Here is a 25,723-nt window from a genome sequence, read left to right on the forward strand (position 1 = left end):
TCTTTGACCAATTAAAGTATGCGTGTGGCTGATTATAATTTGCTTTACATTTTAGATTGATTGATCCTCAGACTCAAGTCACACGCTTGAGAGTAGGTATTAAAATTATAAACTGTCATCAATATTTTTGTAAAATGACTATGAACGTTCGTATTTTCTGTTTTTTATATAAATTTAGATTACCCAATTATTTTTTCCAACAAAGGGGCAATTTAGTGTGGCCAACCCACCTACTCTGTACATTTTTGGGTTGTAGAGGCGAAACCCACGCAGACATGGGGAGAATGTGCAAACTCCACACGGATAATGACCCAGAGCCGGGATCGAACCTGGGACCTCAGCGGTGTGAGGCAGCTGTGCTAACCACTATGCCACCGTGCTGCCCTTAACATTCATATTTTCAAGATTGCTAATGTTTAGTTCACATACTAAGTATGAAATTGCTTTATATCCAAGGTATTTCTGTTTTGCTTCTAAGTGTGATGAAAACCCATTACTCCTGTGTTGCAGAACCTTCACTGAGTCTTTTCTCCACGTCATGCTTTTTTGTTACAGTTCCCTTTGCAAAATGTGGTACTTTGTGCAACTCACAAAGAGAACAAACGTCTCTTCGGGTTTGTGCTACATACAGAAGGAGGTAGAATAGAAGGACGACCGATCTCAATCTGCTATGTGTTTGAATCAAACAATGAAGGTGGAAAGGTCTGAAAGAGCATTTCTTGTGATAATGTTTCCTATTCTGCTTTAAAGCAAATCAGTAACGTCGAATTGACAGTAAAATCACATTTCAATTATAATCACATAATTCAGATCACTCAGTCTTAGTTTTAAAAAAAAATTTTTATTCTCCTTTTTCACATTTTCTCCCACATTTACACCCACCAACGCTAAATAATCTGTAACTAATATAATGTCAATCCCCATATCAACAACAACAATCCCATCCTCCCACCAACCTCCAAACAACTGCCCGCATGTTAACATAAACAAATAACAAAAAGGAATCAGGAATCACCCATATTCCCCATTAACACATACAGTCTCCCCCCCAACCCTTCCAGACTCCCCCTCCCTCCCACAATGCTCGATGTAATCCAATTCTTGAAAGTGCATAATGAATAACGCCCATGAATTGTAGAACCCTCTCCATCCTTCCCCTCAGTTCAATTTGACCTTCTCAAGAATCAAGAATTCCAGCAGGTTCCAGCCAGGGCACAGGGTAGAAAAGTTTTTTTTTTAAATATAATTTTTATTGGAATTTTTTACAGAAAATATAAAACATAACGACAAACAATGAAATGCAACAAAATAACCCATAATAACTGTAACACCCCCAGACCGTATCGACGCATGTATCACATCCCCCCACCCCCCATGAACAACAAAAGAACTTAAAAATAAATTTAAATTAAATAAACAAACATAGTCATTGTCCGCCCCCCCTCCCCCCCCGGGTTGCTACTGTCCCTGTACCCTATCGTTGAGCCAGAAAGTCGAGAAAAGGTTGCCACCGCCTAAAGAACCCTTGTACTGACCCTCTCAGGGCGAATTTGACCTTCTCTAGCTTAATGAAACCCGCCATGTCATTGATCCAGGTCTCCACGCTTGGGGGCCTCGCATCCTTCCATTGTAGCAAGATCCTTCGCCGGGCTTCTAGGGACGCAAAGGCCAGCACACCGGCCTCTTTCGCCTCCTGCACTCCTGGCTCCACCCCAACCCCAAAAATCGCGAGTCCCCATCCTGGCTTGACCCTGGATCCCACCACCCTCGACACCGTCCTCGCCACCCCCTTCCAGAACTCCTCCAGTGCCGGGCATGCCCAGAACATATGGGCATGGTTCGCTGGACTCCCCGAGCACCTGACACACCTGTCTTCACCCCCAAAGAACCTACTCATCCTCGTCCCAGTCATGTGGGCCCAGTGCAGCACCTTGAATTGGATGAGGCTAAGCCGCGCACACGAGGAGGAAGAATTAACCCTCTCCAGAGCATCAGCCCATGTCCGGTCTTCGATCTGTTCCCCCAGTTCCCCCTCCCACTTAGCTTTCAGCTCCTCTACTGACACCTCCTGCATAACCTTGTAGATATCAGATATCTTCGCCTCTCCGACCCAGACCCCCGAAAGCACCCTGTCGCTCACCCCCCTCGCGGGAAGCGAAGGGAATCCCTCCACCTGCCGCCTAGCAAATGCCTTTACCTGCAGATACCTGAACATGTTCCCCGGGGGAGGCCAAATTTCTCCTCCAACTCCCCCAGGCTTGCAAACCTCCCATCAATAAACAAGTCCCTCAGCTGTCTGATGCCCGCTCTATGCCAACCCTGAAATTCCCCCATCAGTGTTCCCCGGGACAAACCTATGGTTCCCCCTTAACGGAGCCTCCATCGAGCCCCCCACTTCTCCCCTATGTCGCCTCCACTGCCCCCAAATCTTGAGGGTAGCCGCCACCACCGGACTCGTGGTATACCTCGTAGGAGAGAGCGGCCACGGAGCCGTTACCAGGGCCCCCAGGCTTGTACCTCCACAGGACGCCCTCTCCAACCGTTTCCATGCTGCCCCCTCCCCCTCCATTACCCACTTGCGCACCATCGACACATTGGCCACCCAATAATACCGAGAGATTGGGTAACGCCAGCCCCCCCCATCTCTACCCCGCTCCAAGAAGACCCTCTTCACCCTCGGGGTCCCATGCGCCCAAACAAAGCTCATGATGCTGCTAGTCACCCTTCTAAAAAGGCCCTAGGGATAAAGATGGGCAAACACTGAAACAGGAACAAGAACCTTGGGAGAACCGTCATTTTGACGGACTGCACTCTACCCGCCAACGATAGCGGCACCATGTCCCACCTTTTAAATTCCTCCTCCATCTGCTCCACCAGCCTGGTAAAATTAAGCTTATGGAGAGTCCCCCAACTCCTGGCCACCTGCACCCCCAGGTATCTGAAACTCTTCACTGCCCTCTTAAATGGGAGTCTCCCAATTCCCTCCTCCTGATCACCCGGGTGTACTACAAATACCTCACTCTTGCCTAAATTTACAGGGTTTAAAAGTTGATCACCATCCCAACAGGATTCGCCTTCGGGTGATCAACGAGGCGCAGGCTACAACATCTGCCTCCAACCCTGGCTGGTCCGACACCCCGAATATGGCCTCCTGAGGACCCTGGTCCAATTTCACATACACCAGAGATTACCCTAAAAACCTCCTTCCAGTAATTCTCCAGCTTTGGACAGGACCAAAACATATGACCAAATATGACATAGGACCAAAACCAATCCGGGCCCGCCCGGCAGCTTGGGTTATGGTGTTCGGGCTGGAAAGTGGAGCTGAGTCCACAAAAGATCAGCCATGATCTAATTGAATGGCGGAGCAGGCTCGAGGGGCCAGATGGCCTACTCCTGCTCCTAGTTCTTATATGAACGTGGTTGCGCGCCCCCCCCGCAATGCTCACACACGTCTTCTACCCCCTCAAAGAGCCGGCTCATCCTCGCCCTTGTGAGGTGCGCACTATATACCACCTTCAGCTGTATCAACCCCAACCTTGTGCACGAGGTGGAGGTATTCACCCTCCGGAGCACCTCACTCCAGAACCACTCCTCCATACCCTCTCCCAACTCTTCCTCGCACTTTGCCTTGATCCCTTCCAGCGGACTCAATCTTAGTTATTGGATTTATATGTTGCGTGTCTCCTTCCTGTCCTGTCTCATCTAATCTCCACCATATCTAACCTGAAAATTATTTTGTGTTCACATAAGTATGTGTTTTGACAGCCTATATCCTTTTCCCGCCTCTTTCATGCTTCTACTATTTCTTTGGTTTACTTAGTTATGACTAAGTAATAATCAATTTTCCTCTTAAAAATTCCCTTCCTCACCTCTGCCCTCAACCCATTACTGCTTAACTTTCATTCTCTTCAACTCTCTAATGGGGTTAAATTACCTGAGTGAGTCAACAACCAACCTCTGTACCCCACTTGGCTTTATTGTGGCAGGCGTTTCTGCTTCTAACGAGCAGTAATTATTCTGTCTGACCTTCCTGTCCAATGTTCGTATTGCAGGCTAATCTTGCTGGGCTCCTTCCTGCGTCATTGATACCATTCCCACATTAAGCCCCCCCTCTCCCATTGACCAACAATCATTGTTCCTCCACATTTTCGTTCAATATGTCCACTCACTCATGAACAAACCCTTACTATTCACAACCTTGCAGATGATTGTATCAACGTCCCAGCTTTTACTGAAGCTCCGCTTACTAATGACAACTTTCCACTAACTAAAGCCTCCCTTACTGGCTATATTCTCCATCACCCACATTTCCAAAACTGTGGTGTAGTATGGCTCTTATCACTAAGCAATACCTTTGTCTCAGCCCTAGTCCTTTGGCATCCCTTCTCTGAGCACTAAAAATCTTGTTGCCAACCCCAAGATTATTAACAAGGTCACCATGAACACATTCCTGTATCTTTCACTGCCTTATCTTCTATAGCTGCCCTTGTAAAGCACCACTTTCCCCTGTGGGATTTTACCTGTGGTCTTTGGAACCCTGCCGCCATGGTCAAATGGCATTCAGAAGCCTGTACTGTATGGGAAACAGTCACTGGACTGTGATTTTCCCCAATAGGAGGCCCTCGCAGACCTGAAGAAACATCAGGCTGCCTTTTCAGGTAAGTGGGGGAGAGGGCATCCCAAGTCAGAGCTATCTTCTCTCCACTTTTCAATGTAAAATATTCCCTCAGTGTCAAGACCATCATTGTGGAAGGGGACCTGGTCTGCTGCTGGGAGATGCCGACGCCGCCAGGCCCATGGTAATTGGCTGGAAAATTGGGCAGCACGGTAGCGTAGTGGTTAGCACAGTTGCTTCACAGCACCAGGGTCCCAGGTTCGATTCCCGGCTTGGGTCACTGTCTGTGCGGAGTCTGCATGATCTCCACGTGTCTGCTTGGGTTTCCTCCCACATTCCAAAGATGTGCAGGTTAGGTGGATTGGCTATACTAAATTGCCCTTGGTGTCCAAAAAGGTTAGGTGGAGTTACGGGAATAGGGTGGAGGCATCGGCTTAAGTGGGGCGCTTTTTCCAAGGGCAGTGCAGACTCGATGGGCTGAATGACCTCCTTCTGCACTGTAAATTCTATGAATCCTTGAATCAATCACCCTTTGATTCTGTGCCTTTGACAACATTAGTTGGCTACTTGCTGGTCCAAAATACCCTCTCCCCATTCCACCTTCAAGAAAATAGCCCAGGGACAGGATGGCACTGGGTACTGGCACACCAGCTAGCAGTGTGAATTTTACACACCCATCGGCCTTTGTACTCACTCCAAACAGGGCCTAAAAACCAGCTGACTGTGACTATGGTGCTCGTGACCACTTTAACACAGTGAACCATATCATCCTCCTCCAGCTTGGTGGGACAGCCCTTGATTGGCTCCAGTTTTCATACCCAATCAAAGCCAGAGCATCTCCAGCAATACTCTCCATATCATCACATCTAGCATCCCAATGTCATTCATCCCTAGCTTCCTTCTCCTCATCTGCAAATATGGGGTCAGCTAATGACACAGACTTCTTTTTTTTTTTAAATAATTTTTATTGAAAGAGTTTTTCCATACAGACATTTACCCCTACTAATTTGTAAATTATTTACAACACAATCCCTCTAGGCAAATATCCCTCCCTCGCCCGCCCTCTCGCGTGCACCATTCCTCCCCCCCACCCCCCCTAAGCAACAACTTAACAAACAAGGCAGCCTACAGTTTCAGACATGAGCGGCGAGCAGACTTGCCCGCGTTACAGTCGTGCATGTCCCCCCACGACCATTGCTGCCCCCCCTCCCCCCTCCCCCCCCTCCCCCCCTCCCCCTCCCCCCCCTCCCCTCCCCCCCCCCTCCCCTCCCCCCCCCCCTCCCCCCCTCCCCTCCCCCCCTCCCCTCCCCACCCCCCCCTCCCCCCCCCGGGTTGCTGCTGCCACGACCCCGAACGCCTATCTCTGATCTAAAAAGTCAAGGAAAGGTTGCCACCCGCCTGGAGAATCCCTGTACCGACCCTCTCAGGGCAAATTTGATCCTTTCTAGCTGAATATAGCTAGCCATATCGTTAATCCAAGTTTCAACGCTTGGAGGCCTCGCGTCCTTCCATTGAATTAATATCCTTCGTCGAGCCACTAGGGACGCAAAGGCCAGTATTCCGGCCTCCCTAGCCTCCTGTACCCCCGGTTCTACCCCGACCCCAAAGATCGCAAGCCCCCATCCTGGTTTGACCCTGGACCCCACCACCTTCGACACCGTCCTTGCCACCCCCTTCCAGAACCCTTCCAGCACCGGACATGCCCAGAACATATGCACATGGTTCGCTGGGCTTCCCCGACATCTTACACACCTGTCCTCCCCCCCAAAGAACCGGCTCATCCTTGTCCCCGTCATGTGAGCTCTATGCAGCACCTTAAATTGAATGAGGCTCAGCCTCGCACACGAGGAGGAAGAATTGACCTTCTCCAGTGCATCCGCCCACGTCCCGTCTTCTATCTGCTCTCCCAGCTCCCCTTCCCACTTGGCTTTCAGCTCCTCCCCTGATGCTTCTTCCGCCTCCTGCATTATCTTGTAGATGTCTGATATCTTCCCCCCTCCGACCCAGACCCCCGAGAGCACCCTATCACTCGCCCCCTTACTGGGGAGCAGGGGGAACCCCTCCACCTGCCGCCTAGCAAATGCCTTCACTTGTAAATATCTGAACATGTTTCCCGGGGGGAGCTCAAACTTCTCCTCCAGCCCTCCCAGGCTCGCAAACCTCCCCTCTATAAACAGGTCCTTCAGCTGCCGTATGCCCACCCTGTACCAGCTCTGAAATCCCCCGTCGATGTTCCCCGGGATGAAATCCCCCAGCCCTCCACTGTCCCTACTCCGCTCCAAAAAGACCCTCCTCACCCTTGGGGTGCCGTGCGCCCACACGTAGCTCATAATGCTACTCGTCACCTTTTTGAAGAAGGCCCTAGGGAGGAAGATGGGCAAGCACTGAAATAAAAACAAGAACCTTGGGAGGACCGTCATTTTGATTGACTGCACCCTCCCCGCCAGCGACAGCAGTACCATGTCCCACCTCTTAAATTCCTCCTCTATCTGTTCCACCAGCCTGGAAAAGTTCAACTTGTGGAGGGTCCCCCAGTTCCTTGCCACCTGCACCCCTAAGTACCTAAAGCTCTTTCCTGCTCGCTTGAAGGGGAGTCTCCCAATACCCTCTCCCTGGTCCCCCGGGTGTATCACAAAAACCTCGCTTTTGCCCAAATTTAGTTTGTACCCCGAAAAGTCCCCAAACTCTGCTAATAGTTCCATTATCTCCGGCATTCCCCCTTCTGGGTCTGCCACGTACAGCAGTAGATCATCCGCATACAGCGATACCCGATGTTCCTCCCCTCCCCTAGTCAGTCCTCTCCACCCTCCTGAACCCCTCAGTGCCATCGCCAACGGTTCAATCGCCAGTGCAAAAAGTAAGGGGGATAGGGGACATCCCTGCCTGGTCCCTCGGTGGAGCCCGAAATACTCCGACCTCCTCCCGTTTGTCACTACACTCGCCGTCGGGGCCGAGTAGAGCAACTTCACCCACTTAATAAACCCTTCCCCAAACCCAAACCGTTCCAACGTCTCCCACAGGTACTCCCACTCTACCCTATCGAATGCCTTCTCCGCGTCCAGCGCTACCACTATCTCAGCCTCCCCCTCCACTGCCGGCATCATAATTACATTCAGCAATCTCCGCACGTTCGTGTTGAGCTGCCGCCCCTTCACGAACCCCGTCTGGTCCTCATGGATTACCCCTGGCACACAATCCTCTATTCTAGCTGCCAGGATCTTTGCCAGCAACTTGGCATCCACGTTCAGAAGTGAGATAGGCCTGTAGGACCCGCACTGCACGGGGTCTTTATCCCGCTTCAATATCAGGGAGATCAGAGCCTGCGACATTGTCGGGGGCAGAACCCCCCCCCTCTCGCGCCTCATTAAAGGCTCGTACCAGTACCGGTCCCACCAAGTCCACATTTTTCTTAAAGAATTCCACCGGGAACCCATCTGGCCCCGGCGCCTTCCCCGCCTGCATCTGACCTATTCCCTTGACTAGCTCCTCTAGCCCTATTGGCGCCCCCAGCCCTTCTACCAACCCCTCCTGGACCCTTGGGAACCTCAATTTGTTTAGGAAGTCCTCCATTCCCCCTCTCCTCGTCGGCGGCTCAGACCGATACAACTCCTTGTAAAAATCCCTGAAGACCCCGTTCACTTCTTGCCCCTTCTGCACTACCTTCCCGCCCCTCTCCTTCACTCCCCCAATCTCCCTAGCCGCATCTCGTTTGCGAAGCTGGTGTGCCAGCATCCTGCTCGCCTTTTCCCCATACTCATAGACCGCGCCCTGCGCCCTTCTCCACTGCGTCTCTGCCTTCCTGGTGGTCAGCAGGTCGAACTTGGCCTGCAAGCTGCGCCGTTCTCCCAGCAGCCCCTCCTCTGGTGCCTCCGCATATCTCCTATCCACTTCCAATAGCTCCCCCACCAGCCTCTCCCTCTCCTGCCTCTCCTTTCTTTCTCTGTGTGCCCTTATGGAGATCAGCTCTCCCCTGATCACTGCCTTCAGGGCCTCCCAGACCATCCCCACCTGCACCTCACCCGTGTCATTCAAGTCCAGATAGCTCTCAATGCTCTTCCGGACCCTTTTACACACCTCGTCGTCCGCTAACAGCCCCACATCCAGCCGCCACAGCGGGCGCTGGTCCCGCGCCTCCCCCATTTCCACATCCACCCAATGTGGTGCATGATCAGAGATCGCAATGGCCGAGTACTCAGCTTCCCGTACCCTCGGGATCAGCCCCCTGCTCAACACGAAGAAATCGATTCTGGAGTACACTCTATGGACGTGGGAGAAAAAGGAATACTCCCTCGCCCTCGGCCTACCAAACCTCCATGGGTCTACTCCTCCCATCTGCTCCATGTACCCCCTCAGCACTTCTGCCGCTGCCGGCCTCCTATTGGTCCTTGAGCTCGATCTGTCTAGCCCGGGTCCAGCACTGTGTTAAAGTCCCCCCCCATGATCAAGCCCCCTGCCTCCAGTCCCGGAATGAGGCCCAATAGGCGCCTCATAAAACCCGCGTCATCCCAGTTCGGGGCATATACGTTGACCATCACCACTTTCTCCCCCTGCAGCTTACCCTTCACCATCACATACCTACCCTCCTTATCCGCCACCACCTCCTCCGCCACGAACGACACCCTCTTTCCCACCAGAATTGCCACCCCCCGGTTCTTTGCGTCCAATCCAGAGTGGAACACCTGTCCCACCCACCCCCTTCTCAGGCGAACCTGGTCCACTACCTTCAAATGGGTCTCCTGTAACATTGCTACATCAGCCTTCAGTCCCTTCAGGTGTGAGAATACCCTTGATCTCTTGACCGGCCCATTCAGCCCCCTCACGTTCCAAGTGATCAGCCGGGTCGCGGGACGACCCGCCCCCTTCCCCTGCCGATTAGCCATGTCCTGTTCCCTGCTCGCCCCGGGTCGACCCTCCCCTTCTGACCCGCTCCCCATGGCGATGGCCCCCTCCCCCCACCCCTCCAGTCCTCCACTTCCCGTTCCTGGTCTTTCCAGCAGCAACCCGGTGTCCCTCCCTAACCCCCCCCCCCCCCCCCCCCCCCCCCCCCAGGCTAGGACCCCTCCTAGCCGCGATGTACCCTCCATCGTACTCCCGTAAGTCAGCTGGTTTACGCTGACCCGGCTGCTCCTGCCACACTCCGACTCCTCCCGGCTCGGGGGGGGGGGCCTCCCCCCCCCTTGCCACTCCTCCCTGGCCCCGCTCCAACGCGGGAAAGGTCGCCATTGCTAGCCACGCCCCGCGCTCCTCCCCTCCCCCCTCCTCTGCCCCGCGCGCGGGAAAACAGAGGAAAGCCCGCGCTTTCGCCCTGCCACACCCCACCCCGCCATCTTCAGTTCCACCCCCGTCCCCATCCATGCCTGTAAAGAACCCCCCCTAGGAGCCCATATCCCCGATCTGCTCTCCCCCCCCGTCCCGCCTCCCCAACTTAACATTATAAATAACAGATAGATAACAAATAACAATATACTTAACAGTCGCCCTCTACCAAACAATATAAATAACCATAAATAACCATGAATAACCACAATAACAATAACTAAGGGAAGTTGGCAAAGGGGGGAAAAACATCAGAAGAAAAACCAAAGCAAGAGTTCAAGATCCAAACAAAGAAAGAAAAAAAAAGGGAAACCGTTCCAATAAGAGTTGCCCAGTTCCGACCCAGCCGAAAAAGAACCGCTTGTTCCGCTGAAAGTACCCGAGCGGCTACGGCCGCCAAGTATCCCCTGGGTCTAATTCGAGTCCAGTTTCTCTTCCTGTACAAAGGCCCACGCCTCCTCTGGGGACTCAAAATAGTGGTGTTGGTTCTTGTAGGTGACCCACAAGCGCGCTGGCTGCAGCATTCCGAACCTGATCCGTTTTGCATGTAGCACCGCCTTCGTCCGGTTGTACCGGGCCCGCCGCTTTGCCACCTCCGCACTCCAGTCCTGGTACACCCTCACCGTCGAGTTCTCCCACTTGCTGCTCCTTTCCCTCTTGGCCCACTCCAGCACTCTCTCACGATCGCTGAGTCGCTGGAACCGCACCAGCACCGCCCTCGGGGGCTCATTTGCTCTTGGCTTCCTAGCCATGACCCTGTAGGCCTCTTCCAGCTCCAGGGGCGAAGGGACGGCCCCTGCCCCCATCAGGGAGCTCAGCATTTCTGCTACGTATCCCGGGAGGTCTGACCCCTCCAGGCCTTCTGCCAGGCCCAAGATCCTCAGGTTCGTCCGCCTCATTCGGGTATCCAGCTCCTCAAAACGGCTCTGCCATTTCAGGTGGAGTGCCTCGTGCACCTCTACCTTTCCCACGAGGACCGTGGCCTCCTCCTCCCTCGCAGTCATCTCCTGCTGCAGCTCCCGAATCGACGCCTCTTGGGTCGCCTGGGCTCCCATCAGCCTGGTGGTCGTCGCATTCATTGACTCCAGGAGCTCCACTTTCAGCTCCGTAAAGAAGCGCAGGAGAGCGGCCTGCTGCTCCTCCGCCCATTTCCTCCATTCCTCGGGTGCGCCACCGGCCGCCATTTTGGTCTTCTTCCCCCGCTTTTTTTGGGGAGCTGCTGTTGCTTTCTTTGCCACCCCACTCCGGGTACCGACCATAAAGTTGGTCTGGTTCTCCTCAGGGATCCTTCCCCCACCGGGATTTGTCCTTCTAGCGCCGTTGGGGCCCTCCAGTCGGCCCGAAAACACCTTTGTAGCAGGAGCCGCCAAACGTGCGACTTAGCTAGTCATAGCCGCAACCGGAAGTCATGACACAGACTTCTAACTCTCAGCCTCTCATCTACTGTTCGGTTGCTTCTTCAATACTCTGTTGAGTCACCGTTTCCTTCAGCTAAACACTAAGAATATCAAAGCCTTTGGCCATCAGAACAAATTCCCTAGCCTCAACATTGTTTCAGACCCCTTTCCTGGTTGAACCAGATCTTCCAAAATCTTTGTATCCTGTTCAGCCCTTGAACTGAATTTTAACCATGGGTTGTTCTCTTTATGCAGCATTAGATACACTAAGGTTGTAAAATGTGTTCAAATTGATTTTAAAATAAATTCTTATTTGTAGATCAAAACAGTGTATTTAGCAGTTGTGAATATCATAGTCATTTTCTTTCTAGATCTGTGACTCCGTTGGACTGGGCAAACAAATTGCTTTCCATTCAGAACTGGTAAGACCAATGAATTTCCATTAATTACTAGCTTTATTTTAACAAACTGACAGTAACACTCGATTTCTCTCTTGCATCCACCTTTGTAAGACACTTCTTTGAACCTACCTCTTTGACCAAGTCGCTGGTCATCTGACTTTTTAAAATAGATTTAGAGTACCCAATAATTTTTTCTCCAATGAAGGGGCAATTTAGCGTGGCCAATTCACCTACGCTGCACATCTTTGGGTTGTGGGATTGAGAACCACGCAAACACTGGAAGAATGTGCAAACTCCACCCGGGCAGTGATCCATGGCCGGGATTGAACCCGTGTCCTCAGCACCGTAGGCAGCAATGACGTTTGAGGGGGACGTTTTCTGAACACTGGGAGAAGGCCAGTTACCTTTTAGCTCACCAGCTGAGGCGGCAGGCTGCTTCCTGGGAGATTGTGCGGATAAGGGACTCTGGTGGCAATTTGCTTTCCGCCCCGCCTAAAGCCAACGCGTCTTTTGAAACATTTTATCAGGACCACTATAGATTGGAGCCTCCAGAGATGATTTCCGCCATGACTGAGTTTTAGATGGGTTATCTTCCCATCAGTGGGGAGGCAGAGACGGGAAGAGTTAGAAACCCTGTTGGACCCTGAGGAAATTTGAAACGAATTGGGTTAATGCAGACTGGTAAAACCTCCGGCCCTGATGGATTCCCCATTGAGTTTTATAAGACATTTGTCAGTCAGATGACCCCTTTAATATTATATATTCTTCATGACTCCTTGTCCGGGTGTTCGTTGCCTCTTACACTTGCGCAGGCCTCTATTTCCTTGATCCTGAAGAAGGACAAGGACCATACGGAATGTGGATCGTTTCGACCCATTTACTTTTGAATGCAGACACTAAATTATTCGCAAAGGTACTGGCACTGCAGCTGGAATCCTGCCTCCCAGAGGTGATCTTGGAAGACCAGATAGGCTTCGTCAAGGGTCTGCAATTGTCGGCCAGTATGTCGGCTATTAAATATTGTCCCTCTCCAGTGCCCGAACCAGAGGTGATTGTTTCCATGGATACAAAAAAAGTGTTTGATAGGGTGGAATGGGGATATCTCTGAGATTCTTGAGAGGTTTGGTTTTGGGCAAAAGTTCATATCTTGGGTTTGTTTACTGAATAGGGCCCCCACTGCTAGTGTTCGCACAAATGCCTTGAGCCCGGGTTATTTGCCACTGAATTGGGGTACGAAGCATGGATCTCACTTGTCTCTGCTTCTATTTGCTTTACCAATTGAACCACTGGCTACAGCATTAAGATCGTCCAGTAAGTGAATCATAAAAGAATCATATTACACTGCAGAAGGAGGTCATTTGGCCCATTGAGTCTGCACCGACCCTTCGAAAGAGCACACATGTCAACTCCCCGTTCACCATGCCCTATCCCCGTAAACCCATAGCCCAACCTGAACATCCCTGGACACTAAGGGGCAATTTAGCATGGCCAATCCACCTACCCACACATGTTTGGACTGTGGGAGGAAGCCAGAGCACCCGGAGGAAACCCACGCAGACACTGGGAGAACGTACAAACTCCACACAATGACCCACGACCAGAATTGAACCCGGGTCCCTGGCTCTGTAAGGCAGCAGTGCTAACCACTGTGCCACCCACTGAAGGGGATAAATCAGGGAGGAAGGGAGCATAGGGTGTCTTGGTATGCAGATGATCTGCTTCTTCATATTAAGGACCCAGTTTCCATTATGGATGAGATAATAAAGCTGCTTATAAGTTTTTAAAAAAATTTAGAGGAACCAATTCATTTTTTCCAATTAAGGGGCAATTTAGCATGGCCAATCCACCTACACTGCACATCTTTGGGTTGTGGGGGTGAAACCCACGCAAACCCAGGGAGAATGTGCAACTCCACACTGACAGTGACCCAGAGCTGAGATCGAATCTGGGACCTTGGCACTGTGAGGCAGCAATGTTAACCACTGCGCCACCATGCTCCCCAAGAAGTTTTGACTCCTTCTCTGGGTAAAAGTTGAATTTGGAATAGAGCAAATACTTTCCGATCAACCCCCCAGGGAGAGAGCCTACCTAAGGATGTTGCCATTTCACCGTGCCAGATCTAGCTTTTGTATTCTGATTTGTATGGACCTCGCACCATAAATTATATTATGCTAGTCTGGTGAATGGGGTCAAATCTGACTTGCAGAAGTGGGCAGGGTTCAGACTATTGAAATGCCTCCCCACTTTTCTCCCTAAATCCTCCAGTGTCGGAGTTAACAAATTAGTGCCCTCGTTGATTTGACGAGTAAGACCCCAAGGATCTTTCCTCCAGAGAGATAGACAGCTTTACCCAATTTGTTATTTTCTTATTGGGCAGCCAGTATTGAGCAAGTACTGGGGTGGCTAAGTGATCCGAGTTCCATTCGAAAGCAAATGGAGGTGAGTTCTTGTAGGGGCTCTAGTTTGGGTGCTTTAGTAACTGCCTTGCTTCTGTTCTCTCCTACAAGATTTTCTTAGAATCCGGCAGTGGTGTCCACCATGAGAATCTGAAAGCATTCAGACAGAATTTTAAATTTAGCTTCATGTCAATGTTGGCTCCTATCTGTAGTAATCATCTCTTTGTGATCTTCAACGTTCAAGTCATGGGTCGAAGGGTTTGAAGAGGTTTGGGGACTTGATCGTGGAGGGAAGGTTTGCCAGTTTTGAGGAGCTGTCAGAAAAATTCCGGCTCCCAGGAACCAATCTGTTTAGATATTTCCGGTTTCACAATTTGTTTCCATGGGGCCTTTCCTTCTTGGCATCACTGTCCTCCCTACTGAAGAGGATTTTATCTTTGGCTGAGTCTTGTGGGGGGGGGGGGGGGGGGGGGGGGGGGGGGGGGGGAAAGAGTCTGGGCCCTGGTGGGCGGAGTATTTTGGGTATTTGTGGCCAGATCCTATCAGCGGAGTTGGCTCCATTGAATGAGGTGAAGGTGAAACGGGAGGGTGAATTGGGCCCTATTCTGGATGATGAGGTACGGAGTGAGGCACTTTGCAAGGTCAACTCCACACCCTCCTGTGCTTGGCTTAGTTCGATCCAGTTCAAGGTGTTACACAGGGCTCATCTGACCAAGGCGATGATGAGGTTTTTTTTCTAGGGTGGAGGACAGATGTGAGCGTTGTTCTTGGGGGCTGGCTAACTACACTCAAATGCTCTGGTCAAGTTTTTGCCCAAATTAGCAAGTTTTTAATTCTCTTCCTTCAATGGCATATGGGGGAGTTACTTAGTGTTGAACTGGAGCCATGTCCGCTGGACACCCCGGTTCTGTAGACGGGGGGGGACGGCGGATGTTCCTGCCTCTGCGTCATTAATAGCCCGGAGGCGAGTTCTGCTTGGGGAGAGTTCTCTGACTCTGCCCAGTGCCTCGGCCTGGTTGAGTGATCTAATGGCATTTCTACATTTCGAAAAGGTCAAGTACACCATGAGGGGGTCGGTGGGAAGGGTTCTACCTAAGGTGGCAGCCATTCATTTCCTTCATCAACGAGTCACCGTCAGTTGTTAAGGAGGTTTTACTTGAATGTTGGGGGGTTAAGATTGATATTGTGTTCTTTGTACATTGTAATTTGAAGCATCTGTTTTATATTATGTTATTATGTTTAAAATGAAAATGTTTTCAATAAAAATATTTTAAAGTTGAAGTTAATTGTGACAGCAGCAAATTGTCATCCCTTTATGTTTTCATACTTTGCATTCTACAGAGGGCAACTAGTGGCCTGCAACAGTCTACTGGCCTGAAGTGGGACTCTCTTTCTAAATCGAGATAAATATTTTTTTCTATTTATCTTTTCAGAGGCATCCTATAGTGATCCCCCTAAGGGCTATCTGTGTTAGGTCTTTTATTGAACACAGTCTATATCAGGTAAAGAAATATTGGAGAGGGTGCCTCAAACCGGCAGTAGAGCCCATTTTACAGAATCACAGGGCCTAACACCTGGTTCGGCTGTATGCCTTTTTTTGTTATTGGTGTCACACTTGTTATAAATACGTGCTTCCTGTTCTCCCACATTGGGCCCTTGGGTGCCTGAAAAGAGGCATGGTGTTATTTACTATCTAGACCAAAAGTCTTGCTCGCCTGTTTTAACATTTACAAACCCGTTTGCAGTACAATAAATGCTTTGTTATCTTTTTGTATTAGGATCGTCGAACCACAGATAAACAGAAAGAACTTGACCGAGAAAAGGAAAGGCAACTTAAAGAACTTAATAAACAAAAGCAGATTGAAAAGGTAAAACAAAACCAACTCTACATGCAGTCAAATCATTCTGATGAGCCCTTTGGCTCCTATTTAGTTTGTTTGGATGCCTTATCAATACAGGTTTGAACAGATTTGCATTTTATAGATAGCTTCAGAACAAAAGGCGCAATTCTCCGCCCCCCCACGCCGGTTGGGAGAATAGCGGGAGGGCCTCCCGACCATTTTTCACCCCCTCCCGCTATTCTTCCCCCCCCTCCCCCGACCCACGTCATGAATCGGCGCTCGCCATTTTTTGCGGCGATTCTCCGCGGCCGGGCCTTTACACCCGTTTTGTCATGGCAGCAAACACACCTGCTCGCTGCTGTCGTAAAAACGGGCGCTGGATGCCCGTTTTGGCGGCGGTGGAGAAATGCGGAACCGCGCATGCTCGGATTCCGTCAATGGCGTGATGACGTCACCCTCGCATGCGCGGGTTGGAGCCGGCCGCGCGTCATCTTGGCGTGCGGCCTTAACGACGGTTGTTAAGGCCGTGATTCCCGGGGTCCCGCTCCTAGCCCCGATTGGGGGGGGGAGAATCGGGTCCTGGGAACGGGCGTGAAGGCTGCCGTGAAACACGGACGGTTTCACGGCAGCCTTTACGACTTTCCGCATTTGCAGAGAATCTCGCCCAAAGTGCTTTGTGTCAACAGCTGAGTTTTTATATTTTTCATTTCCGTGTGCAACAATTAAAAAAAATTAAATAAATAAACAGCAACATTATACCGTAGTGTACAAAAAGCAAATATGACATTGCAAGCATCGACTCCCCTCTCGCAAGAACCTGCCTAAGCAACCCCCTACTCCACGCTACCCTAACACCTTAATTCTCCGCGAAGAAGTCAACTAATGGCTGCCACCTCCGGGCGAACCCTGACAGCGATCCTCTCAAGGCAAACTTAATCTTCTCCAGCCTGAGAAAGCTCGCCATGTCCGAAAGCCATACTTCAGAGGCTTTAAGTCCCTCCATGCCAACAGTATTCGTCGCCGGGCTACCAGGGAAGCAAAGGCCAAGACGTCGGCCTTGTTCTCCTCCTGGACTCCCGGGTCCTCTGAAACCCCAAAATTGCCAACTCCGGACTCATTGCTACCCTAGAATTCAATACCCGGGACATGACGTCCACGAATCCCTGCCAGTACCCCCTTAGTTTAAGACACACCCAGAACATGCGTACATGGTTCGGTGGTCCTCCGGCACATCTAGCACATTTGTCCTCCAGCCCAAAGAATTTGCTCATCCGGGCCACCGTCATGTGGGCCCGATGTACGACCTTGAACTGGATCAGACTGAGCCTGGTGCATGTTGCGGTCGTGTTTACTCTACTCAAAGCGTCTGCCCATATGCAGGTCTATTCCCCCCCCCCCCCCTCCCAGCTCCTCCCCCCACTTAAGCTTCAGTTCTTCGGTCTGTGTCTCCTCTGCTCCCATTAGTTCTTTATAAATGTCGGAGATTCTCCCCCCTCCCACCTCTCCTCTGGAAACTACCCTGTCCTGGAATCCCCTTGGTGGGAGGCGTGGGAAGGATGGTACCAATCTGCGTACGAAATCCCGCACCTGCAAGTACCTGAAGTCATTCCCGCTCACCAGCCCAAACTTCTCCTCCAACACCCTCATGCTCAGGAAAGCTCCCTTCCAGGAACAGATCGCCCATCCTTGCAATCCCTGCCCTCCGCCATAATTGGAACTCACCGTCCATATTCCCCGGGGCAAATGAAACTGATGAAAATGATACTCTCCTGACCTCTCGCCTGCACTACCCACATCTCACTCTTTGCCATGTTCAAATCGGTGGTTACCGCAGATTGGGGACGAAACCGATGCTCCCACTTCCCCTATATGCTTCCTCCACTGGCCCCAAATCCGTAGAGCCGCCACCACTATAGGGTTGGTGGAGTACCGTGCCGGCTGGAGCAGCAGAGGTGCCGTAACCAAGGCTGTCAAACTGGTGCCCCTGCACGAAGCAGCCTCCATCCGCTCCCAAACTGACCCTGTACCCACCATCCATTTCCTTACCATGGCTATGTTAGCTGCCCAGTAGTAGTTGTTAAAGTTCGGCAACGCCAGCCCCCCATCCCCTCGGTTTCTCTCGAGCATCACCTTCCTCACCCCCTTCCCCGCACAGACAAATCCCAGGATAATTTTATCTAACCTCTTAAAGGACCGCGGAATGAAAATGGGGAGACACTGAAATATGAACAAGAATCTCGGGAAAATCGACATCTTCACCGTCTGCACTCTCCCTGCCAATGACAGCGGGAGCGCATCCCATCTCTGTAACTCGTCCCTCACTTGCTCCACCAACCGGGACAAGTTTAGCTTATGCAACTTATCCCAGTCTCGCGTTGCTTGTATCCCTAGATATCTGACGCTTTTCCCTACCGTCCTGAGTGGCAGCCCCCCTCAGCCTACTCTCCTGACCTCTCGTCTGCACTACCCACATCTCGCTCTTTGCCATGTTCAATTTATATCCTGGGAACCGACCAAATTCCCTCAGGATTTCCATGATTCCGTCCATCCCCGCCATTGGGTCTGACACGTATAACAGCGGGTCATCCGCATATAACGAGACTTTATGTTCCACTCCCCCTGGAACCAGCTCTTTCCAGTCCCTTGAAGCTCTCAGAGCAATTGCCAGCGGCTCTATAGCCAGCGCAAACAGCAGTGGGAGAGGGGGCACCCCTGTCTGGTCCCGCGTTGCAGTCTGAAGCAGTCAGATGTCATCCTGTTCCTCCTCACACTAGTCTCTGGGGCCTGATATAGCAGCCTAACCCAGTCAATGAATCCCACCTCGAACCCAAAACGTCCCAGCACCTTTCCGGCATCCATTGCAACCACTACCTCTGCCTCCCCGCTCTCCGGGGACATCATAATCACATTGAGCAGCCTCCTTAGATTGGCCACCAGTTGCCTGCTCTTTCCCCCGCAATCACGTCTGACCTTCCCAAGAATAGGTAGGGGTAGACAGGCTGGGGGCACCGATCAGGACCGAAGAAGTACTGCCTGAAGGTTTGGTTCTCCGCAATCACGTCTGGTACACAGTCCTCAATTCTAGACGCCAAGATCTTGGCCAGTAACTTAGCGTCTGCGTTAATAAAAGAGATTGGCCTATAGGACCCACATGCCTCCGGGTCTTTATCTCGCTTCAGTATAAGCGAGATAGTGGCCTGCGACATCGTCGGGGGTAAGACCCCTTTGTCTCTTGCCTCGTTGAACACCCAGCACTGGCCCCACTATCTCGGAGAACCTTTTATAAAACTCCACCAGGTATCCGTCCGGCCCCGGGGTTTTACCCGACTGCATGACCTTCAGGTCCCTCAGTACTTCTTCAGTCCTGATCGGGGCCCCCTACCTACTCTTGGGAAGGTCAGTCCGTCCAAAAAGCGCCTCAGCCCTTCGGTCCCGTGGGGGATTCCGAGGTGTACAGCTTGCTCTGGAAGTCCCTGAACACCTTGTTCAGTCCTACCGGGTCCCCACCAGGTTTCCCTCCCCGTCGACTACCTTTCCTGTTTCCCTAGCCGCTTCTCTCTTTCTTAGTTGTTGTGCAAGCATTCTGCTGGCCATCTCCCCATGCTTGTATATTGTGCCCTTTGCCCTTCTAAGCTGCTCTACGGCCTTCCCTGTAGACAAAAACCCAAACTCGGTCTGCAGCCTCTGTCGTTTTCTAAGTAACCCTGGCCTCGGGGACTCCGCATAGCTCCTGTCCATCCATAAAATTTCCTTAACCAGTCGGTCCGTTTCTACACTGTCTGTCCTGTCCCTGTGGGCTCGGATTGAAATCAGCTCCCCTCTCACCACTGCCTTCAGCGCCTCCCAGAGCACCGCTGCTGAGACTTCTCCAGTATCATTTACCTGCAGGTATTATGCATGCATTTCCTCAGCCTCACTCATACCGCCTCATCCGCCAGCAGCCCAACTTCCAGCCTCCATTGTGGGCGCTGAACACTATCTTTGCAAATCTACAGATCAACCCAGTAAGCATGATCCGAGATGGTAATTGGCGAATATTCTGCACCCGTCATCCCAGTCTGCAAGTTCCTGCTCATGATAACGAAATCGATTCGGGAATACACCTTGTGGATGTGAAAATAGAACAAAAACTCCTTTGCCGACGGCCGACTAAATCTCCATGGGTCAGCTCCCCCCATTTGCTTCATGAACCCTCTCAGCTCCTTTGCCATCGCTGGCCCCTACCTGTTTTTGAACACGACCTGTCCAGGCCAGGATCAAGAACTGTGTTAAAGTCCCCACCCATGATCAGTTTGTGTGAGTCCAAGTCAGGGATCTTCCCCAGCAACCTCTTAACAAAATCTACGTCATCGCAATTAGGAGCATATATATACGTTGACCGGGACTACTCTCACCTCCTCGAGCTTACCTCTAACCATAACAAATCTGCCACCCCTGTCCGCAACTGTGCCCTCCACCTCAAATTGGACCCACTTGTTGATCAAGATCGCAACCCACCTGGTCTTAGTGTCGCGCCCCGAATGGAAGAGCTGACTAATCCAGCCCTTCCTTAATCTGACCTGGTCAGCCACTTTCAGATGAGTCTCCTGTAACATGACTACGTCCGCCTTCAAAACCCGTAAATGCGCGAACACACATGCCCTCTTGAATGGCCCGTTTAGCCCTCTAACATTCCAGGTGATTAGCCTGGTCGGGGGCACCTTGCCCCCGCCCCCCCCCCCCCCCCCCATGCCGATCAGCCATCTCCTTTCTTTGGCCAGCCCCCAAGCCATGTGTCACGCTTTCCTCTAGCCCGCCTCCTGGCCGCCTCATTATTACCATGCCCAATTTCCAACATCGTCAGCAGACCTACTCCCACCCCCCACCCCAGTAACACCACCCTATAACCTAACCCCTGACATAAACTAGCTAAATTAACAACCCCCACTTGGCTTCCGTTGACTAGCCCACCCAGCTAGCCTGGTGGCTCCCAACGCCGGCACCAGCGAGTCTTTCACCTATTGTTTCCTGGCTCCCCTCCCCGGCCCATCCACACCACTTCCCCAAATCAGCCCTGCTTGAACAAATGCTCTAAACAGGACAGAGACAGCCCCAACAATAGTGCAATTTAAGTCATACAAAACAAAATAGCAGGCACTGTCAACCATTCCTATCTGAATGCAGAAAAAGATCGCAAAAATTCCCTGAAAAACACCCCCCATATCCAAACCATTCTAACTATTCTCTTTTTCCAACACAACTCAAACACAAAGGCAAAAAAAAGACATGAAGAGAAAAAACACATAAAAACCAAGATACGAAAGCATGGAAAAACATGCAGACATCTCTCAGAAACAAGAGAGAAAGAATTAAAAGTTCCAACACGAGTCCAAGAGTCCTCAGCTCGGGACCAGCCCTTGCCTCTTTGCAAAGACCATCGCCTCCTCGGGTTCCTCGAAATAATGGTGCTGGCCCTCGTGCGTAACCCACAGTCGCGCCGGATAGAGCAGCCCAAATTTCACCTGCTTATATAAAATCTTGCCTGTAGCCTGCCCTCCTTCTGGCCACCTCTGTGCTCAGGTCTTGGAAATGCGCAGGGTGCTATTGTCCCAGTTGCAGCTCCGTGTGCTTTTGGCCCATTGAAGAACCCGCTCCTTATCCAGGAACCTGTGGAACCGGACCACTATCGCTCGTGAGAGACCCCCTCGCCACGGCTCCCTCACCTGCGCTCTGTGTGCCCTGTCCACCTCCGGCGGGTGAGGGAACACCTCGTTCCCCAGCAGCTTCTGGAACATACCTGCCACATACATGGCAGCATCCAGCCCCTCAGCCCCCCGCCGAGAGGCCAACGATTCTTAAATTCCAGCGAGACCTGTTCTCCAGGTCCTCCAGCTTTTCCAGGAGCATTTTTTGTTGGTCTCTCAACCTTCGAATCTCCATGTCCGTCACCTTTTGAAACTCTGCCTGCTCCTCCACCATCTTCTCCAGCTCCTGGATCTTCTCAGCCTGGGTATCCAGCCTTTTCTCCATTCGGGCAAACGATTTGTGGAGCGGTTCCAAATGATCACTTTTCAGTGCTAGGAAGTTCTCCTGCATAATCTGCAACAGGTGCTCCATTGTCGGCTGAGCTGGTGGTGCCCGGGTCTGGACATCGGCCATATTGGTTTCACTCACAGCCTCCCCTTTGCCCTTGCTTGCCCACTTCTTCAGCTGTTTGTGATCCTTCCTACTACTTAGTTCCATACACTTCTGTATGGATTCAGTGCCTGAGTGCTATTACTTTCCAATGCAGCGCTTAAAAGAGTAAAAAAAGTCGGGGAAAAGGTCCAAAAGTCCGACCGGAGTGGGAGCCACCAAGTGTGCGACTTACTCCCTCATAGCCTCCACCAGAAGTCCGTGTGCAACAAATTTTAAATACATATATTACATGTGAGGGCAGCCAATAAGTCTCCTACCCGTGGCGACTTGAGGATTTATCATTTTATATGATTCGTAGGCATGTTAGCTACAACATTAGTTTATGTTTAGATGTTTTCTTCTTGTGATCAACCTGATCTAGTTGATTATTAATTGGAATCTTCGAAACATGTTTTAAAACATGGTTCCCTACTATCCATGAGAAACTAACCATATTAAAACAATGTTGTTTTCAGGATTTAGAGGAACAAAGCCGCCTGATAGCTGCCTCCACTCGACCAAACCAGACCAGTGGTGAGGGCCAGTTTGCACCAATGGGTAATAGTAGCCAGTCAGAAGACAGTGATGCAGGAGATGATGGAAAGAAGAAAAAGGAAGTGGAAGCCTGAAGTGTTGAGAATGAAAATGTTAACCAGGTCGCATTTGTGTTCTTAGAATAGCAGGTGACATGCACTAAATAAAGCCCAGATTTTGCAGTCAGCAGCAATACGAGATAGTTACCTCTGAACTTGAAGAATGTTGGCTGCAGAAATCTCTGATGTAGATTTCCCCTTTCTTGACATTAGTTTGAATTGGTGCCAAGTAATGGGAATCTTCAGGCACCAACAAAGGTGATGTCATCAAGCAGGGTAAGCAGCGAATTACATCAAACTATTCACATAGCTAGCAAATCGGGAAATTAAATACACTGTACTTCACTTTAAATTTTATGGAGAGCTAAATAACTGGTGGAGACTTATGCATTAGAAGCTAACATATTAAACTTAAAAAAAATGTAACCTGGAATTTTTATAAGGAAAGATTTGGCATTACATAAATATAAAATTAGTTTTCCTGCAGAGAAGTTCTTTGGCAGTAATTCTGACTTATTGTGCCGTTTAAAAAATCTAGTTACACCTCATTAACAAGGTGTAACATTTTGGGGGGTTTTAACAGTGTTATTACAGAATAAAAGAGTAAGTTTGTTATTGGTGCAATGATTTCCAATTGATTACGGTCTTCCTGGACTTTGGCAGCAGATACTATGGAAGAGCGTAAAATTATTGATGGCAGCTTCTGGATTTTCATGGTCAATTGCACATGCGTGGACTCCAGATGTTGCTTTCAATTTCAATGTAATGGTGGCAAACCTACAAATTCTAAACATCATGGAATATGGGGGTAGTGCAAGAAAATGGTGTCGAAGTAGAAAGTCAGCCATAATCTCAATGAATGGCAGAGCAGGCTTGAAGGGCTAATTGGCCTGCTCCTGTTTCTTATCTTCCTTTGTTCAAATGCTGACAGTTTTGCAATTATTACAATTGCAAGTTCAGGCCAGAATCACAATAATATAGTTATAAAAAACATTAGGATCACTAATTAATCTAAAAGTTAACTTGTAAAAGTTGTTTTAGGCAGCTCAATCCAAGTGATGGAAGCTTTTAAAAACCTTTCAACCTGCAGCTTGCCTATCATAACCCACTAATGCAATAAGGGAAAACAATCAAGATAGCACTGTAAAGTTTGTTTTTTGAATTGCAATAGATTGCTTACTAATTATCTGCATATCTTTGCCTTTTTATTTGAAAGCTTTAATTTTTGAAAGTAAAGGACTATGTATTCTATATTTTATACATTTCATCCTTATACTGTGTAGTTTGCATACATACATTGTTCATGTTTTTTTTAATTAAGAGATCTCGTATGTATCTTCATAAAATTATAACTTAGAAAGGAAGCAATTACTGTTTTTGATAAATTGAATGGAAGTTCTTTTTCCCCTTTACTAATACTTGCTTTATAATTGAGTATGTTGAGCTCTACTTAAGAAGTGAATCACGTTTTTAAAATTTGTCCAGTTGTCTTGTGCATTTAATGAAATCATCTGATTTACAGTCTAGTGTTATATTTTCTTTGGGACATCTGTTATAAGCTTCACAACTATGACACACCATTTGAGATTCAACAGCTATGGGGTAACAGTGTAGACTGTAGGTTGATGCACAATATTACAACTATTATAGCCGATCTATTGTCGAACATTTTGAATTCAGCTTTGTGAAGTTAAAATTGATCTGATGCCCTCAATTAACTTTTGCTCAAACTGAATTAAGCCACCTGCAAGGTGCCAAATTGATTTTGGCCATTTATGCCAGGATCACAGTTTTGACAACTATTTTATGTTTTGTTGAATTTAATTCTAAGATTGGGTGAATGGGCAATATGATATATTTTATATACATTTTTGAATAATGGGTTGGGGGGGGATCTTTTTAGGAACACAGAAAATTGCTTTATTTCTCTGGCTGTCGCACATTATCCTTATTTATTACCTTTTGAGGATATCATTCACAACTGTGAAATGGTTTTGAGCAGTGAGAAATTCGAAGTACTTTGGTCGAGCTTTAGAGTAGATATTACTCTGTATTCCCACAAAGCTGTTTTACAGTTCTACAGTGTCCATCACTTGTATCATGCAGTAGGTGTGAGCTTGTAGTTGATTCATGTTGTATTTTGTAATGAAGTAATGTGGTTTTATTTGAGGTTGTTTGCAACCGCTGCATGCTACCAAATGGTTGTCCCTTATATTAAGATCGGAATGGCTCATTTTCTCATATTATGGTACTACAGTTGAATTATATATAAATGTAAAAGAACTATGTCGTATCATTGAGTGACGCACTAATTGCGATTTTCCTATTTTAATTCTTAATTGGCTTAAATGTGGCGTTAGTATGATTTACGCAAAATTTATCAACATGCCAAAGAAGCAAAATCACTTGCATTAAATTACATTATATTATAGGCTTGATATTCACCTTGAAGGATAAAACTTGTACTGTAAGCACAGACCACAGCACCTTGTTGAAATAAAGCACATTGTAACTATAAAATTATCAGCAAAAAAAATTCTGTAACACCTACACGTTTTCAGAATGATCTATTTTAAGGTAACAACATTCCTCTTCAAATATAGTTATAAATATAGCCTTGCCTCAGTGAATTTACATACATAGATACATAGAACATACAGTGCAGAAAGAGGCCATTCGGCCCATCGAGTCTGCACCGACCCACTTTAAGCCCTCACGTCCACCCTATCCCCATAACTCAATAACACTAAGGGCAATTTAGCAATCCACCTAACCTGCATGCCTTTGGACTGTGGGAGAAAATCGGAGCACCCGGAGGAAACCCACGCAGACACGGGGAGAATGTGCTGACTCCGCACAGACTGTGACCCAGCGGGGAATCGAACCTGGGACCCTGGCGCTGTGAAGCCACAGTGCTAACCATGTGTACTACCGTGCTGCCCTAACTATGCATCATCTAATTATGAAGTACAGCTTCCACGAAGACTGTAAATTCTGAATTTGAA

General features: G+C 49.5%; 1 protein-coding gene across 4 annotated transcripts in view; it reads left to right on the forward strand.

The window, feature by feature from the left end:
• Window positions 1-25,004, forward strand: part of appl1 (adaptor protein, phosphotyrosine interaction, PH domain and leucine zipper containing 1) — a 96,407-nt gene extending 71,403 nt beyond the window's left edge. For 3 of the 4 annotated variants that reach the window (XM_038812823.1, XM_038812824.1, XM_038812826.1), the window contains 5 exons: window positions 56-92; window positions 556-702; window positions 11,703-11,753; window positions 15,907-15,996; window positions 22,602-25,004. In XM_038812823.1, the coding sequence (XP_038668751.1) occupies window positions 56-92; window positions 556-702; window positions 11,703-11,753; window positions 15,907-15,996; window positions 22,602-22,754 (478 nt within the window). In that variant the 3' untranslated portion in view covers window positions 22,755-25,004. The remainder of the gene's footprint in view (window positions 1-55; window positions 93-555; window positions 703-11,702; window positions 11,754-15,906; window positions 15,997-22,601) is intronic. The other variant, XM_038812825.1, reaches the window with a different exon arrangement.
• Window positions 25,005-25,723: the final 719 nt, after the last annotated feature.

The sequence above is a fragment of the Scyliorhinus canicula genome, chromosome 11 (genome assembly GCF_902713615.1).
Source record: "Scyliorhinus canicula chromosome 11, sScyCan1.1, whole genome shotgun sequence".
NCBI lineage: Eukaryota > Metazoa > Chordata > Chondrichthyes > Carcharhiniformes > Scyliorhinidae > Scyliorhinus > Scyliorhinus canicula.